The sequence below is a fragment of the Bos indicus genome, chromosome 8 (assembly GCF_029378745.1).
Source record: "Bos indicus isolate NIAB-ARS_2022 breed Sahiwal x Tharparkar chromosome 8, NIAB-ARS_B.indTharparkar_mat_pri_1.0, whole genome shotgun sequence".
Taxonomy (NCBI): Eukaryota; Metazoa; Chordata; class Mammalia; order Artiodactyla; family Bovidae; genus Bos; species Bos indicus.
Genome location: NC_091767.1, coordinates 10,091,721 through 10,110,869, shown reverse-complemented (window position 1 = coordinate 10,110,869; position 19,149 = coordinate 10,091,721). Strand labels below are relative to the sequence as shown.

Below are 19,149 nucleotides of genomic sequence, written 5' to 3'. Positions count from 1 at the left end.
ATTCTTTATCACTGAGACACCAGGAAAGCCCTCACATGAGCCTACAGTTGGGCAAAATCATCTACGACAAAGCCTATTTTATAATAAAGTGTTGACTAGTTCATGTAATTTATTGACTTAGTAGGGAATGGCAACCCACTCCAGTATTCTTGCCTGGAGAGTTCCATGGACAGAGGAGCCTGGTGGGCTACAGTCCATGGGGTTGCACAGAGTTGGACACGACTGACACAACTTAGCATGTACACAAGCACACCGAATGTGAAGCCAGAATGGCTGTCTAGGTACTGATGGTTTTAAGTGTATTTGGCCTGTACTCTTGTGACCGAGTGGCTGACTGGGAGCTGTGGCTCACTGGCTGCCCAGCACCATAAATGAGTTTCCTACTGCACATGGCTAGCCACCCCTCCTAAAAAAACCCAAATACAAAATTTTAAATATGGTGTCTACTGAACGTCTATCACTTTTGCATCACTGTAAAGCCAAAAAGTTGCTAAGCCAAAGCATCTTAAGCCAGTACAACCTTAAGAGAAGACACCTGGGCAGTCAGTCTCCCCCTGCAGTTTCTATATCAGCTCATTAGTGATTAAAACTCCAGGACCAGAAACAAACCTTTGCGTTCACAATTAGAGATAAGGCAATACGAGCAAATATCTCTGAGAAGGGGGAGTATATAGGGTTAAAGTCCTGTGTGTGTGTGTGTGTGTGTGTGTTCTCAGTCACTCACTCTTGTCTGAGTCTTTGCTGAGCCCGCTACGGTCCTCTGTCCATGGAATTTTCCAGGCAAGAATACTGGGATGGGGTGCCATTTCCTATTCCAAGGGATCTTCCCAACCCAGGGATCGAACCTGCGTCTTCTGGGTCTCCTGCATTTGCAGGCGGACTCTTTACCACTAGCACCACCTGGGAAGCCCCAGTTAAAGTCCTACTAATATGAAAATGATTGATATGATTGGAGAGGAAAAGTCGATAGCAGGACCTGGAAAAAAAAGAGTGCCAGAGACAGGAAGTACATGCCAAAGCAATCTGGGGCATCCCAAACAAATGCTTGGGTTACTTCACAATTTTCCCCAATGATGACCCCAAGCCAGTCCCAAGATCAGTGACTGATCAAAGATGAGAACGTGAGAGCTGGCCAAAATCAAAAGAAAGGTTCTTATGTGAACAGCTAGCAGCTGAAGGAGCTGTTATCAGAGTCTAAATCTCTGTTTTTCTTCTTTAGTCCACTAGAGAAGAGAAAACATGGAAGTTTGGGGCTACTTGTATTTTATACGTTGTTGCATTTCACTGATAGATATTTGCTAGTTATTATAAAGTAATCAGAATTTTATAATACTTTAGTTGTAATCATAAAATACATTGACCACCTAAAAAGGCATATAAAGTAAAAATGTATTTTTGACACACCTTATGACAAGTCAGCTTCTTTATAATCATAGGATCTATTTTTTTTAATTAGTTGGAGTACCTCTTGATTAAAACCATTCACTGTGGGACTTCCTTGGTAGTCCAGTGGTTAAGAATCCTCCAGTGCAGGGGACATGGGTTCCATCCCTGGTCTGGGATGATTCCATGTGCTGCAGGGCAACTAAGCCTGAGAGTCACAACTGCTGAGCCTACATGCCACGGCGACTGAAGCCCAAGCACCCTAGAGCCTGTGCTCTGCAACAAGAGAAGCCACTGCAGTAGGAAGACTGCATCCTGCAAGTAGGGAGGAGTGGTCCCATGCTCACAACACCTAGACAAAGCCTGCACACAGCAACGAAGACCCAGCTCAGCCATAAACAAATACATAAAAACAACCTGCCTTCCAACGCAAGGGACTAGGGTTGATACCTGCTCAGGGAACTAAGAGCCCACATGCCACAACTAGAGAAAGCCTGTGTGCTGCAACAAAGACCCAGAGCAGCCAAACCAAAGATTTTTAAATAAAACAAAAACTATTCACTGTTACCAGATCTATTCAGTGCTCATGAATCTCACTTTGGACACTATCATTCAAGAGGGAGGGGGGACTCTAAAATGAATAAAAAAAAATCAGAAACCTTAACTTACAAATAAATGAATAAAATGTACTCATGTATGAATGTTCCCAGATTTCCTCTCGGCCTGTTTCTGCACAGTCCAACTAACATATTTCCAACTAACATAAAATGAGACGTCTTTCCTTTGGGGATGGGTTATTAGAGTGATAGAGAAGCCAGACCAGAGTGGTAAAGGTCAGGGGAAGGACCAGCCCACGATGCTGCGGTGATCTCTAAAACAAGGAGCCAGTGGGGGCATATGGAGACAGGAGGGCTGCAGGCTTTTGGCTTGAAGGCAGTTTGTGGCGGTTTAGACTGTCACTGCCTTTCCGGCAGTTATACAGCGTGAGAGAACTGGGGAATGAAGAAAGGGGATCTGGTAAGTATTGTTATGAGCTCTGAATTGGATCCCCTGTGACTTTTCTTTGAGAGACAACATGAAAATTGGTATTCATCTTTAAAATTACTTTGGGCGGTGCTACGTGCTACTCTGTAGAAACTGAGCTACATGGGGACCTAGGATGATTAAGGTTACGAAAAAAATTTTATGGGATATAATTAGCACTACAGTAAATCAGAAATAACCCCAAATGCCTCACAATAGTGGATCAGCTCAGCAACATGATAAGAGAAAATATGGCATTAAGCATGCATGGGGGCTTTGGGAATGAGGCCATTCAGAGTCTCACTAAGAACCTCTTAATTTCTTCATTTATACATTGAGAATAAATTATATCTAAATTTAGAGTTACTGGGAAGATTAAATAAATGAAAATATGTATAAAAGTCCTAATATTATAAACAGTGGTACCCAACCTTTTTGGCACCAGGGACCAGTTTCATAGAAGAGAATTTTTCCACAGACTGGGGGAACAGGCAGAGAGGGATGGCTTCGGGGTGATTCAAGAGCATTACATTTTGTTGTAGTTCAGTCGCTCAGTCACGTCCAACTCTTTGCAACTCCATGGGCTTCAGCATGCCAGACTTCCCAGTCCTTCGCCATCTCCTGGAGCTGGCTCAAACTCATGTCCTGAGTCAGTGATGTTTTCCTATCATCTGGTCCTCTGTTGTCCCCTTCTCCTCCTGCCTTCAATCTTTCCCAGCAACTAAGTCAGTTCTTCGCATCAGGTGGCCAAAATATTGGAGTTTCAGCTTCAGCATCAGTTCTTTCAATGAATATTCAGGACTGACTTCCTTTAGGATTGACTGGTTTGATTTCCTTGCAGTCCAAGGGACTCTCAAGAGTCTTCTCCAACACCACAGTTCAAAAGCATCAATACTTCATTACTCAGCCTTCTTTATGGTTCAACTGTCACATCCATACATGACTACTGGAAAAACCATAGCATTACATTTATTGTGCACTTTATTTCTAATGCAATGCCACTGCTGATCTGATGGGAGGTACCAACGGGTCTGTGGCCCAGAGGTTGGGGACCCCTGTTATAAAATATCATAGTGATGTTAAAAATACTAAGCATGAGGGGTAAATCATTAATATGCAAATAATTAAATTGCAAAGCATAAAGTTACCATGTTTGTACATTAACAAGGACAGGAAGCACATTTGGGAGGACTGAGTTCAGCTCAATTATTTTCATGGGTGCCCACAAGAAGAGAACAGGCTCAGATTGAAGAACAGTGATTTAGAATGAATATAAAAGAACATTAGGATTATAAAGTGCTGAAGAAATCTATAAAAGAAAACATTCAAACCTTTCCCTCTAGAGATTAAAAAGATAATTACATTGGTTTCTCATTTATTTCCCTGATTATAACAGTCAAAGATAATTTATATTTGGCTTTGATAGGTGTTCTTTGCCTCGGGGGTTTCTCCTTTCTAATTGTGTTTATTTAGGCTAATAGAAAATGAATTTGCATGCCTTGAACTTCTACCAGTTGAAGGTGGGTAGATGATTGAGAAGAATGCTTAATGGCTGGGGAAAATCCCCTTGGAATTTAAAAGGTGCTGGGAATAATCCAAAAAGTAGATAATCCATGGAAGAATTAACTGTACATGAATTTGGTAATCGCCCAGTATCTTTCTCTTTTTTAAAAAAATTTCTAAATTGAAGCATTGTTAATTTACAATGTTTCAGGTATATAGCATAGTGATTCAGATATATATATGCACACACACACACACACACATATATTGTTTTAGATTCTTTTCCACTGTAGGATATTATAAGATATTGGATATAGTTCCTTGTGCTATACAGTAGGTTGTTGGTTTTGTTTTTTTTTAAATCTGTTTTATCTATAGTAGTATATATATCTATTATATATAAAATAGATTAAAAAAAAAATCCCATGGACGGAAGAGCCTGGTAGCTGCAGTCTATGGGGTCGCTCAGAGTCGGACACGACTGAGCAACTTCACTTTCACTTTTCACTTTCATGCATTGGAGAAGGAAATGGCAATGCACTCCAGTATTCTTGCCTGGAGAATCCCAGGGACGGGGGAGCCTGGTGGGCTGCCGTCTCAGGGGTCGCACAGAGTCGGACGTGACTGAATCGATTTAGCAGCAGCAGCAGGTACTGAGTTGGAGAAGGCAATGGCACCCCACTCCAGGACTCTTACCTGGAAAATCCCATGGACGGAGCGGCCTGGAAGGCTGCAGTCCACGGGTTCACTCAGAGTCGGACACGACTGAGCAACTTCACTTTCACTTTTCACTTTCATGCATTGGAGAAGGAAATGGCAACCCACTCCAGTGTTCTTGCCTGGAGAATCCCAGGGACGGGGGAGCCTGGTAGGCTGCCTTCTGTGGGGTTGCACAGAGTCGGACACGACTAAAGTGACTTAGCATAGCATATATATCTATCCCACATCTCTTGCTTCAGCTCTTCAAGAAAAAAGAGCCAAAACATCATAGCCAGGGATCTAACGTGTGAGACAAGGGAGCAGCTAGGACCATTTTCTTATCCTGGTACCATGTATGATACCTCATTTTATAGTTAGTTCCTTTTTAATATTAATATCATATATAATTAATATATGACATTATGCTGTATTATTTTATGCTATACTATCTTATATGGCCATCACTGGTGACTCAGTGGAAAAGAATACGCCTGCCAAGCAGGAGAAAGGGGGTCAATCCCTGGGTCAGGAAGATCCCTTGAAGAAGGAAATGGCACGGGCTCCAGTATCCTTGCCTGGGAAATGACATGGACAGAGGAGCCTGGTGGCCTTACAGTCCACAGGGTCTTAGTGACTAGACAGCAACAATACTATCTTATATCATATCATAATTATATTTTATAGTTACTTTTAATGCCGTTGTATAGGGATTTCTTGACAATAGGATTGTGAAAATCCCATTTTCAGAGTAGTTGTTACAAGGATTCTTGCTGCACTTTCAAGATGTGAGGACCATTGCTAGGGCATTAGTAGCACTCATCTCACACCAAGGGAAGGAAAGTTCTCAGGCAGTGAGGTCAAGATGAAGGAAGAGGTTGTTATTTTTTGCCTTTTGGTTATAATATCTTGGGCTTCCCTGGTGGCTCAGCTGGTAAAGAATCTGTCTGCAATGCGGGAGACCTGGGTTTGATCCCTGGGTTGAGAAGATCCCCTGGAGAAGGAAATGGCAACCCACTCCAATATTCTTGCTTGGAAAATCCCATGGACAGAGGAACTTGGTGGGCTACAGTTCATGGAGTCACAAAAGAGTCAGACACGACTGAGGATGCACACATGGCTAAATATAAAATACTTTTTGGACTATCATTGAATAGGTTTCACATTACATCTTGCCCCTTACTATCCAGATTGTTTTTAAAAGTGACTTTACTTCTAATATGAGATTGAGCTTTAAAGCCAATACTTGAGTCCTACAGTGAAAATCCCAAGTAATGCTAAGTTTAAAAATCAGTATCCTTGGGCTTCCCTGGTGGCTCAGTGGTAAAGAATCTGCCTGCCAACGCAGGTGACATGGGTTTGATCCCTGATCCGGGAAGATCCTACATGCAGCGGAGCAACTAAGCCCGTATGCCACAACTACTGAGCCTGTGTTGATCCCACACGCCACAACTTAAACGAGAAGGCTCTAGAGCCCATGCTCTGCAACAAGAGAAGCCATGGCAATGAGAAGCTTGCACACCACAACTAGAGAAAAGTCTGTGCAGCGAGGAAGACCCAGCATAGCCATAAATAAAGGAAAAAATTTAAAAACCTGAATCTTTACTTCTCTCCTTTCTTCTTTATTGAAAATGCATTCCTTATGCTATCCATCTGTTATGTTGTTCATAAAACACACAGACAAAAAAAGCCTAAAACCTAAAATGGAGAGAGAAAACTGAATAAAAATAAACTGGAAATATCCCCTTCAAACTTAATTCATGTGGCTTTCATGGAGGTATAAAGATTACCATATGATGTAGTGAATTTATGGAATAAGTTTGTTGTTGGGCAAAAGAGAAAAACCAGTGAGTATCATTTATTCATTTAGAAAGTATTTATTAAATGCCTGATAGCATCAAGCAATATACAACAAGGAGCACGGTAAAACCATGCCTGACCCTGCAGTTTGACTGATTGGAGTAGAGAGATAATTAATGATCTTTGCAAATATCAGTGACCTTTGCAAATATATGCTTCTATTAGTTATGGTAAAAGAAAAGACTCAACAAGATCTTTTAAAAAGTTTGAAGACCTTGAATTTTATCCAGGGTGATATTAAAAATGTTTAACAACTGGCAATGCTGCTGCTGCTGCTGCTAAGTCGCTTCAGTCGTGTCTGACTCTGTGCGACCCCATAGATGGCAGGCAGCCCACCAGGCTCCCCCGTCCCTGGGGTTCTCCAGGCAAGAACACTGGAGTGGGTTGCCATTTCCTTCTCCAATGCATGAAAGTGAAAAGTGAAAGTGAAGTCGCTCAGTCGTGTCTGACTCTTCGAAACCCCATGAACTGCAGCCTACCAGGCTCCTCCATCTATGGGATTTTGCAGGCAAGAGTACTGGAGTGGGGTGTCATTGCCTTCTCCAGGCAATGCTACCAACCAATCAAAATAGACAGAGGTAGGTCAGCCATACCAATGAATTCTGCCTGAACATTGGCCCTAGTTACATTAATTTAGGAATTTCCACTCATAGTAAGTAGAATGAAAATGCAAATATAGTCATTTTAAAGATATCTCTTTTTATTTTATCTATTTGCTTTTTTTAATAAGTCTTTTTTTTAAGTTGTTGGTAACAAAGTTAGTTTAAAAACACAAACACAATATGAGAAAAACTTAGATTTTAAATTTGGGGTATTTTTCATTTTGCCATTTTTAGTGAATTTATTTTATAAAATTTTATTATTATTTTGAATAGGTATTACCTTCACAAGATTAAAAATTCAAAAGACACAAAAGGCTCTCCAGGTAAGAAGCTCTTCCACCCTTTAGACAGTTTTCCTGTCTGAAGGAAATCAATATGGCCCCTTTTCTTGTAAAAGTAAAGTGAAGTCGACCAGTCTTGTCCAACTCTTTTTGACCCCACGGACTGTAACCTGACAGGCTCCTCTGTCCATGGGGTTTTCCAGGCAAGAATACTGGAATGGGTTGCCATTTCCTTCTCCAGGGGATATGTAAAGTCTTCCAGAAACACTGTGTACATGACTTTTTTTTCTTTAGGTTAGTAAATCTCCTTAGACTGGAGCTTGTAGACCAGCACAGAGAAGAAGTGGTGACTAAATCAGACAAAGAAGAACAGAAAGATACAATGCTTTTTATCTTTGTCTTAGTGGGATGGATTAAATGTTTATGTCACCCCTAATTCCTAAATTGAAACCCTAACCCTATGGTAATGACCCAGGGAGGTGGGTGGGGCCTTTGAGAGGATTAGGTCATGAGGGAGCACATTCATATATGGGATTGGGAGCATGTATGCTCAGTCGCTCAGTTGTGTCCGGCTCTTTTCGACCCTGTGGACTGTAGCCCGCCAGGCTCCTCTGTCGATGGGATTTCCCAGGCAAGAATACTGGAGTGGGTTGCCACTTCCTACTCCAGGGGCTCTTCCTGACCCAGAGAGCGAACCAGAGTTTCCTGATTGGCAGGCGGATTCTTTACCACTGAGCCACCAGGGAAGCCCTCATGAATGGGTTTAGTGTCCTTTATTAAAGAGACTACAGAGTGACCTTTAGACCTTTTGTCATGTGAAGACACATGGAGAGTCTCTCAGCCAGAAAGTAGGTTCCCACCAGACACCGAGTCTGCCAGCATCTTGATCTTGGACTTTCCGGCCTCTAGAACTATGAGAAATACGTTTTCTGCTGTTTATAAGCCCCCACCCCCACCAGTGTTTTGTTATAGCACCCGGAATGGACTAAGACATACGGGAAAATGAATCTCAGTAACTCACAGGGTAGGATATTCTGTGTACTACTATATTCTGGGGCAAAGATGCTCCCTTCAAAGGAAAGAAGGCTTTGACTGTATGCTTTAAAGATGGACTATTTCAAGTTAGCAGCAGCAGCAGAGTTAAAGAAATCCAAGTATAATTTTTTTAAAGGGATCCTGATTTGTTTTTTTTTAATTAAGGTACAATTCATACGCCACACCACCCAGCATTTTAGTATATTCACAAGGCTGTAAAGCCATCACTACTGTCTAATTTCAGAACATTTTCATTACCCCCCAAATAAATTCCATACCCATTACAGTCAGTCACTCCTCCCCTGCTCCCTGGCCCCTAGAAACCACTCATCTATTTTCTGTCTCTATGGATTTGTCTATTTTGAATATTTCATATAAATGAAATCATATATTAGGTGGCTTCGGTGTCTGGTTTCTTTCACTCACACACTACGTTCAAAGTTTATCTATGTTGTAGCATAGTACTTCATTCTTTTTTCTTGCCCTTGCCTTTTAAAATTTATGGCAAAATTTATATATTACAAAATTGACCATCTTAACCATTTTTAAGTGTACAGTTCAGTGACATGAAGCACACTCGCACTGTTGTGCAACATCCCCACCATCCGTCTGAAGAACTGTTTTTAAAACTCAAGCGGAAACTCTGTACCCATTAAATAACGTCCCGATTCCTTCGTAACCTTTATTTTACTTTCTTTCTCTGTGAATTTGCCTATTCTAAGAACTTCATAAAAGTGGAATCAAACAATATTGGTCCTTTTGTATCTGGTTTATTTCACGTAGCACAGTGTCTTCAAAGTTCATTCCTGTGAGTAGCTTGAAACAGAACTGCCTTTCATTTTAAGGCTGAATACTATTCCATTGTTTGGCTAGACCCTGTTTTGTTTATCTATTTCTCACCAAATGGACGTTTGGGTGTTTACATTTTTGACAATTATGAATAATGCCACTGTGAACATTAGTGTACATGTTTTTGTATGACCATGTTTCCAGTTCTCTTGGGTGGAAGAGACTCTCAATGAGACTGTAGAGGAATTTGATGAGTAATACACATTGGCTAGAGATGGATAGAGTAAGTCCCCTCATACAAACATTTGAGTTTCGAACTTTCAAAGATGCAAATGTGTGTTCGCATGTCCAATCACATTAGTTCATGTGTCTGGTGTTCTCGGTCATGTGTGTCCATCCTCTACAGGTGGCTGTGCTTTTGTGTACTTTACAGTACTGTGTAGAGTACAGTAGAGCAGTTTTTTAATTTCAAGCCCAGGATGTCTAGAAGCAAGCTTACAAACAGCGGGATGTAGTCAATTGTGTTAGTTGGGTACCAAGGCTAACTTTGATTAGAGAAGGTGATGGCACCCCACTCCACTACTCTTGCCTGGAAAATCCCATGGATGGAGGAGCCTGGTAGGCTGCAGTCCATGGGGTCGTGAAGAGTCAGACATGACTGAGCAACTTCACTTTCACTTTTCACTTTCATGCATTGGAGAAGGAAAAGGCAACCCACTCCAGTGTTCTTGCCTGGAGAACCCCAGGGACGGGGGAGCCTGGTGGGCTGCCATCTATGGGGTTGCACAGAGTTGGACACGACTGAAGCGACTTAGCAGTAGCAGCAAGGCTAACTTTGTTGGATTTATGATCAAACTGGACCTATGAATTTACTTTTGGGACAGAACTCATTCATACATAGTGGACTTACTGTACTTTGATCATGGACAATGGTCCTTGAGACTGTGTTTCCTTTGAGGAAGTGTGAAAGTAACTTAGATATGGATATATAGATATATAGATTTATACACACTCCTTTGTTAATGTTCTTTTTCATTATGGCTTATTCCAAGATACTAGATATAGTTCCCTGTGCTATACGGGAGGACCTTGTTGCTTAGCCATTCTAAATGTAATAGCTTGCATCTACCAACGCCAAACTCCCGGTCCGTCCTGCTCCCTCCTCTCCTCCCGCTTGGCAACCACAAGTCTGATCTCCATGTCTGTGAGTCTGTTTCTGTTTTGAGGGTAGGTTCAGTTTAGATTCCACATATAAGTGATATTCATATGGTGTTTGTCTTTCTCTTTTTGACTTAGAATCAAGTATACTTTAAATAGTTACCCATTTTCCAAGCAGAGCTCTTCTTTCTTCAAATACCTACAATTAAAAAAAAAAAAAAAAAGATGGAATGATTTCATATTTCACGGTTCAAAATACCCATTAAAAAGACATCATTAGGACTTCCCTGGTGGTCCAGTGGTTAAGAATCTGTCTGCCTATGCAGGGGACACGGGTTCAATCCCTGGTTCCAAAAGATTCCACATGCCTCGGTGCAACTGAGCACACATGCTACAAGAACTGAAGCCTGCATGCCCTAGAGCCCCTGCTCCCCAACAAGAGAAGCCACCATAATGAGAAGCCTGCTCACTGCAGCCAGAGAGTGGCCCCTGCTTGCCCAAACTAAAGAAAGCCTGTGCACAGCAATGAAAACCCAGCACAGTCAAAAATAAAATAAATAAATTTTAAAAAGACATCATTAAAGGATCAATCACTAAATATTGCCAGTCTTTTCCATTTTATCAACTGAGTATAAAGAGATAGATTTTGTACCTGAAAGGGTAACTATAATTACAACTTGGGCAAACTTTCTTTTTTCTCAGTTTCTCCATGTGAATCAATTCATCGTAGAGAATAAATTATTTTTTAAAGGCAAGAAATATGGAGAAGGAAATGGTAACCCACTCCAGTATTCTTGCCTGGAGAATCCCATGGACGGAGAAGCCTAGTAGGCTACAGTCCACGGGGTCACAAAGAGTTGGACACGACTGAGCGACTTCACTATTCACTACAGTCGGTATATAACTTCCTGCTAAAGACTAGCAGTGGGTGGCGGAGGCACTCTTTGTGCCCCCTTCTGATGTCTATGTCAGAATCTTTCTTTATCTCCTTTATACTTTAATAAAACTTGATTATACACACACACAAAAATAAATAAATAAAGGCAAGAAATTAGAAAAGAATGGAACTATAAAGTGGAATCATTTTTGGAATTTGAAAGGTGATGACAAAACTGACAAAGGAAAAAAATAGGAAAACGGAGAACCTCCCTCCAAATATTTCAGCATTACTAGTATTAGAACTTGTGAAATTCATGAGTGAGCAACTCTGTTTTTTTATTTCATGAGTTCACATATCAGTGGGTGTACATTACTTATATGTTTGCATATGTGCGCCTCTGGGCTTATAGCTCAGTGTTTATCTGTATAGGTTTGTTGTTATATACCATTGAGGACAGAAATTATGTCTTATTCACCTTGACTTCTCCACTGCAGAGTGCTGTACATGGCATATTACAGGTGCTCAAGCTTGCTGGAAGGAATGAACATGCTTGTGACAAATGAATATCCTTTGGATGTATCGCTACCATGTGAGTGTATTTACATATTAGTGGAGAGGCGTTTTCCTGAGCTTCAGTCATTTGTGTATCTGTATGAATGGGTGAGGAAGGGACAACTAGAGTGAGAAGGTTTGGCAGAGGAGGGCGATCTGGAGCCAGGAAGCAAGAGACAGCAGGAACAGGTGTGACTGTCTCTCTCACGCCCACCCTGCACTCTGTCGGCTTTCAAAGTTGGGCTCCATGTTTTTCCCTTCTTCTTGGCACTTTCTAAATTCTCTCACACTGTCAGAACATTCCTATTTAGAAACTAGCTCAGGCCTATTTCTTCCCTTTTGTGGAGGAGGATGAGGAGCTGGTTTCATGCTTCCAACAGATCTGTTTTCCTTCCTTTTTTTAGACTCTCAAATTCTGCTTTCAAAGGGCAGGCAAAATGGAGACTGAAATAATTGATTCAACAACAACCTCAAGGCCTGTAAAATGCCATCTTTGCTACTAACCAGGGAATATCATATATCACAGGTAGACACTTTTTATACTTTATAGAAGAAGAAAAAGAATACCATTTTCTCCTCCCTCCTAATTAACTGCCCCCTGGGCTACTAGGACCCTCAAATAACAGTGACAGATAATCTTAGAATTTCTAGATGAAAATAGAAGAGGGGATTTCCCTGGTGGTCCAGTGGTTAAGACTCTGTGTTTCCACTGCAGAAAGTGAGGGTTTGATCCCTGGTTGGGCAATTAAGGTTCCACAGGCCAATGTTGTGGTCACAACAAGCAAACAAAGAAAAAGAAAATAGAAGAGAACCTATAAAATTAAAAAAAAAACAACCTATAGACATTTTCAGAAGACTGAAAAATCAGGATTCAGGGCTTTCATGGCGGTCCAGGGGTTAAGAATCTGCCCGCAAGTGCAGGACATACGGGTTCCATTCCTGGTCAGGAAGATTCCACATGCCTTGGGACAACTAAGCCAGTGATCCACAACTATTGATCCCGCATGGCCTGGAGTCCACGTGCGGCAACTAGAGAGTAGCCCCCACTCGCTGCAACTAGAGAAAGCCCTCGTGCACCAACGAAGACTCAGTGCAGCCAAGAAAAAATAAAAAATGACCAAAAAAAGAGAACAATCAGGATTCACACATTTCTTGAACCCTTCTCTTGTGTCTAACAAAATCCTATCAAGCATCTAATTCCCCTCCCAAGTCTCGGGCACCAGCATTTTTCTGGTGCCCACTGGTCTCACTCTTCTCAACTCCTCCTCCACTTGTAGCCCATGCTCCACCTGGCCTTTCTAGGATTTGCTATTGCCCACCAGGTGATTCTGTTCACTTTCGCTTCCCGGGTAAATTACAGCTACTTTCCCTTATATGATCCACAGGTTCCAGGGGAGGCTCTCAACGAAACACCTGCTGACTGAACAACAAGAGATTCAGATGTCATAGAATTTTAGGGCTAAAAGGAATCTTAAGATCTTTTTGTTCAATTTTTCTGTTTTAGAGAGGATAAGCAGAGGCCCAAAGGGTTACCTTTATAGATTAAAAAAAAAATCATTGGTTCCAGACTGTATGTTCAGCTGAATAGTATACTTGGTTCCTCACTAGAAAGCCATGTGGTGCAAGAGTGCTTAGTCATGTCCGACGCTTGGAGACCCCATGGACTGTAGCCTGCCAGGCTCCTCTGTCCATGGGATTTCCCAGGCAAGAATACTGGACTGGGTTGCCATTTCCCACTCTAGGGGAATCTCCCTGACCCAGGGATCAAACCCACGTCTCTTGCACATCCTGCACTGACAGGCAGATTCTTTATCACTAACACCTAGGAAACCCTGCTAGAACCATGGTCTTTCTATTCTGACCCCTAACCTTGATCTTCCCTATTCTGACCTCAAGCCCTACATTCTCAATGAATTGCTGCCCGTGGTTTGACCTGAGAGTGGGAAAAAAAAAAACAATTAGGTCCCAGGATGACAACCCCCTTTCAAAAGGAGGATGGGAGGACCATCGTGGTGTCCAATGACAACAGAAGGCATCAGAAAGAAAGGGGCACCGACTTGAAGGGGTGGGAGAGCAAGAATGTGGCAGGTGGACTTCCCTGGTGGTCTAGTGGCTAAGACTCCAAACTCCTTATGTAGGGGGCCCGAGTTCCATCTCTGGTCAGGGAACTAGATTCCACATGCTGCAACTAAAAAGATTCCGCATCTAGAGATCCTGCATGCCGTAATGAAGACCCAGTGCAGTCAAACAAATAAATAAAATAAATATTTAAATAAATAAATAATAAATAAAGTCAGTCATTGATAATAAAATAAAATAAAGAGGGTGGGAGGTAGGGTCTTTAGAGGGCCAATGACCAAGTCTAAGCAGAGTCCAAGCAAATCCAGTTCTTCACCAAAAGGCAATTAGAGTCAGGTAGGAAAAGGCAATGGCACCCGACTCCAGTACTCTTGCCTGGAAAATCCCATGGATGGAGGAGCCTGGTAGGCTGCAGTCCATGGGGTAGCTAAGAGTCGGACAGGACTGGGCAACTTCACTTTCACTTTTCACTTTCATACATTGGAGAAGGAAATGGCAATCCACTCCAGTGTTCTTGCCTGGAGAATCCCAGGGTCGGGGGAGCCTGGTGGGCTGCCGTCTATGGGGTCGCACAGAGTCGGACATGACTGAAGCGACGCAGCAGCAGCAGCAGCAGCAGGAACTGATAGGCATGAGGGGCAGAAAGACAAACACTAGACAAACTCAGATCTGGTTCTGACTCTACCCTTGACAAGAAGTATAATTTGGAACAAATTATTTAACTGTCAGGTCCTTAGGCAGACTCAGAATTTTAGTCTCTGGTTGGGAGCAAGCCTTCATTCCAAGGATTTGCAATCAGATTTTTGATCTTAAAAATCTGGAAGAGGGTTGAAGGGATAAATTGGGAGTTTGGGATTAACATATTCAAACTGCTATATATAAAATAAATAACCAACAAGGACCTACTTATAGTACATACACTACTCAATATTGTGTAATCACCCTTAAGGGAAAGAATCTGAAAAAGAATAGATATATATATGTATAACTGAATCACTTTGCTATACACTAACTAACACAACATTGTAAATCAGCCATACTTCGATTAAACTAAAAAAAGAGCCCGGAAACAGTATCACTTCAAGTGGAAAACATTAGAGAGAATCGTCTTTCCTTGCAGAATACTGCAGTTTGTTTACATCACAGTTTACTCAGAGCCTGCTGTTAAGTCAAAATCCCATGGTTGTTATTTTAGTCTGTTGACGCTGTGGTTGCATATTTCACCATGTGACATCATTACCATGGAGGCATAAGACATTTTGGGGCTCCTAAATGATGACTGATGGATGGTGGTTAGGTGCTTTTTCTCAGAACACCCTTTTAACTACATGTGTACTGTACTACATGTGTGAACCATATTAAAAAAAAAAAAGTTGATCACTTTCAATTAAAACACTAGATGGAAAAAAAAACCTACACTAGACAGCAAAGAAATACATACTTATAAAACATTCCTCCTCTCAACGTTTTCACAAGGCCTGAATTATCTTGTAATCTGATGATGCTATAATTTTGGCATCTACATTTGAATTCAATCTCTCTGCTTAAAGCCTCTTGTGAAGTTAAACTCCTATGAGGTTTATTTTAGACTGAAACAGTTTCATATTTCTCATTTTACTACAGAATAGAAAAAAGGCAAAATTAAAACAAAAACCAGGGACTTCCCTAGTGGTACAGTGTTTAAGACTCCGCGCTTGCAATGCAGGGTGCCTGGGTTCCATCCCTGGCCAGCAAACTAAAATCCCATATGCCGTGCAGTGTGGCCAAAACAAAAAAAGAAGACCTCAAAATTACGCTGATCATTGGCCAATGCCCTGCTGCAGAAGTGTAGAAAAGCCCTTGAAGTTATCGTATGGGCACGGTCTGCTCAACTGTAAACTTGGGCATCTATTTTTAACCCCTTTCACACAGTCAGAATGTGAGACCTGGAAGGGACCTCTGAGGTCATCTCAGGTATGACCTAAATCAAATCCCTTATGATTATACAATGGAAGTGAGAAATAGATTTAAGGGACTAGATCTGATAGATAGAGTGCCTGATGAACTATGGACAGAGGTTCGTGACATTGTACAGGAGACAGGGATCAAGACCATTCCCATGGAAAAGAAATGCAAAAAAGCAAAATGGCTGTCTGGGGAGGGCTTACAAATAGCTGCGCAAAGAAGAGAAGTGAAAAGCAAAGGAGAAAAGGAAAGATATAAGCATCTGAATGCAGAGTTCCAAAGAATAGCAAGAAGAGATAAGAAAGCCTTCCTCAGCAATCAATGAAAAGAAATAGTGGAAAACAACAGAATGGGAAAGACTAGAGTTCTCTTCAAGAAAATTAGAGATACCAAGGGAACATTTCATGCAAAGATGGGCTCAATAAAGGACAGAAATGGTATGGACCTAACAGAAGCAGAAGATATTAAGAAGAGGTGGCAAGAATACACAGAAGAACTGTACAAAAAAGATCTTCATGACCCAGATAATCACGATGGTGTGATCACTCACCTAGGGCCAGACATCCTGGAATGTGAAGTCAAGTGGGCCTTAGAAAGCATCACTATGAACAAAGCTAGTGGAGGTGATGGAATCCCAGTGGAGCTATTTCAAATCCTGAAAGATGATGCTGTGAAAGTGCTACACTCAATATACCAGCAAATTTGGAAAACTCAGCAGTGGCCACAGGACTGGAAAAGGTCAGTTTTCATTCCAATCCCAAAGAAAGGCAATGCCAAAGAATGCTCAAACTAATGCACAATTGCACTCATCTCACACGCTAGTAAAGTAATGCTCAAAATTCTCCAAGCCAGGCTTCAGCAATACGTGAACCATGAACTTCCAGATGTTCAAGCTGGTTTTAGGAAAGGCAGAAGAACCAAATTGCCAACATCCGCTGGATCATGGAAAAAGCAAGAGAGCTCCAGAAAAACATCTATTTCTACTTTATTGACTATGCCAAAGCCTTTGACTGTGTGGATCACAATAAACTGTGGAAAATTCTGAAAGAGCTGGGAACACCAGACCACCTGACCTGCCTCTTGAGAAACCTATATGCAGGTCAGGAAGCAACAGTTAGAACTGGACATGGAACAACAGACTGGTTCCAAATAGGAAAAGGAGTACATCAAGGCTGTATATTGTCACCCTGCTTATTTAACTTATATGCAGAGTACATCATGAGAAACACTGGGCTAGAAGAAGCACAAGCTGGAATCAAGATTGCCGGGAGAAATATCAAACCAAATATGCAGATGACACCGCCCTTATGGCAGAAATTGAAGAGGAAAAAAGCCTCTTGATGAAAGTGAAAGAAGTTGGCTTGAAGCTCAACATTCAGAAAACGAAGATTATGGCATCTGGTCCCATCACTTCATGGGAAATAGATGGGGAAACAGTGGAAACAGTGTCAGACTTTATTTTTTGGGGCTCCAAAATCACGGCAGATGGTGATTGCAGCCATGAAATCAAAAGACGCTTACTCCTTGGAAGGAAAGTTATGACCAACCTAGATAGCATATTCAAAAGCAGAGACATTACTTTGCTAAAAAAGGTCCATCTAGTCAAGGCTATGGTTTTTCCAGTGGTCATGTATGGATGTGAGAGTTGGACTGTGAAGAAAGCTGAGCACCGAAGAATTGATGCTTTTGAACTGTGGTGTTGGAGAAGACTCTTGAGAGTCCCTTGGACTGCAAGGAGAGCCAACCAGTCCATCCTAAAGGAGGTCAGTCCTGGGTATTTGGAAGGAATGATGCTAAAGCTGAAACTCCAGTACTTTGGCCACCTCATGCGAAGAGTTGACTCATTGGAAAAGACTCTGATGGTGGGAGGGATTGGGGGCAGGAGGAGAAGGGGACGACAGAGGATAAGATGGCTGGATGGCATCACCGACTTGATGGACATGAGTTTGAGTGAACTCCGGGAGTTGGTGATGGACAGGGAGGCCTGGCGTGCTGTGATTCATGGGGTCACAAAGAGTCGGACACGACTGAGTGACTGAACTGAACTGAACTGATCCAAGCCACTCAATTTCCAAAGGCAGGTAGTAGAGACAGAGGCATAAGAGACTTGCTGAAGTCAAGCAGGAGATTATTTAGTGCAGCTGATCTGGAACCTGTGTTTTTCAATTCTCAGCATTATTGTTCTTTGCTCGCTTTTACTTATATATATATTTTTAATTGTTAAATATCATTGCACTGTATACAGTAAAAAACAAACAGTCTCTCTTCTAGCAGACTTCCCTCCTACTCTTCCATGTTGTCCAAGTTTTTAGGGGAAACCACTATTGATAGTTGGGCTTCTCTGGTGGCTCAACTGATAAAGAACCCACCTGCCAATTCAGGAGACATAAAGAGACATGGGTTTAATCCCTGGGATGGGAAGATTCCCTGGAAGAGGGCATGGCAACCTACTCTAAATATTCTTGCCTGGAAAATTCCATGGACAGAGGAGCCTGGAGGGCTACAGTCTATGGAGTTGCAAACAGTCGGACAAGACTGAGCACATGTGCACACACTATTAACAGTTTGCTGTATATATATGCAAATTCCATGTGTGTGTCTAAGTATTGATACATTCATTCACATACTTATGGGTATATACATGGGCCAAGATTTTTTTGGATATTATATTTAATTTTTATTGAATTATAATTGACATATAATATAATGGTAGTTTCAGGTGTACAACATAGTAATCTGACAGTTTTTTAAATTTTAATTATTTTTTTATTGAAGGATTTTGCTTTTCAGAATTTTGTTGTTTTCTGTCAAATCTCAACATGAATCAGCCACAGGTATACATATACCCACTCCCTTTTGAACCTCCCTCCCTTTTGAACCTCCCTCCCATTTCCCTCCCCATCCCACCCCTCTAGGTTGATACAGAGCCCCTGTTTGAGTTTCCTGAGCCTTACAGCAAATTCCCATTGCCTATCTATTTTATATATGGCAGGCTAAGATTTTTGAAAATACTTTTACTACAAACTAGAACCTAACTAAACCAAAATAAAAATGAGGGAGGGAATAAAATGTGAGTTCTGAACCACAAAATAAATATCATTTCTAATAGAAATGGTTATTTCTCTCATCATTGCTCATCTAGAAATTATCATGAAATTTTTAAACATTTTTATTTATTTGACTGCACTGGGTCTTCTTAGTTGTGCCATGTGGGTTCTTTAGCTGCAGCATGCAAACTCTTGCAGCATGTAGGATCTAGTTTCCTGAACACAGATGGAACCCAGGCCCCCTGCATTGGGAGCACAGACTCTGAGCCACTGGGCCACCAGGGAATTCCCTAGAAATTCTCATAAAATCTGACAAA

General features: G+C 41.6%; 1 protein-coding gene across 3 annotated transcripts in view; it reads right to left on the bottom strand.

The window, feature by feature from the left end:
* FBXO16 (F-box protein 16) overlaps positions 1-19,149 on the bottom strand; it is a 61,681-nt gene that overhangs the window by 35,780 nt on the left and 6,752 nt on the right. For all 3 annotated transcript variants that reach the window (XR_011568000.1, XM_070794415.1, XM_019965830.2), the window contains exon 3: positions 10,494-10,529. Coding sequence is in view for 2 of the 3 variants with exons in the window: in XM_070794415.1 (XP_070650516.1) it covers positions 10,494-10,529 (36 nt within the window). In the remaining variant the exon portion in view is untranslated. The remainder of the gene's footprint in view (positions 1-10,493; positions 10,530-19,149) is intronic.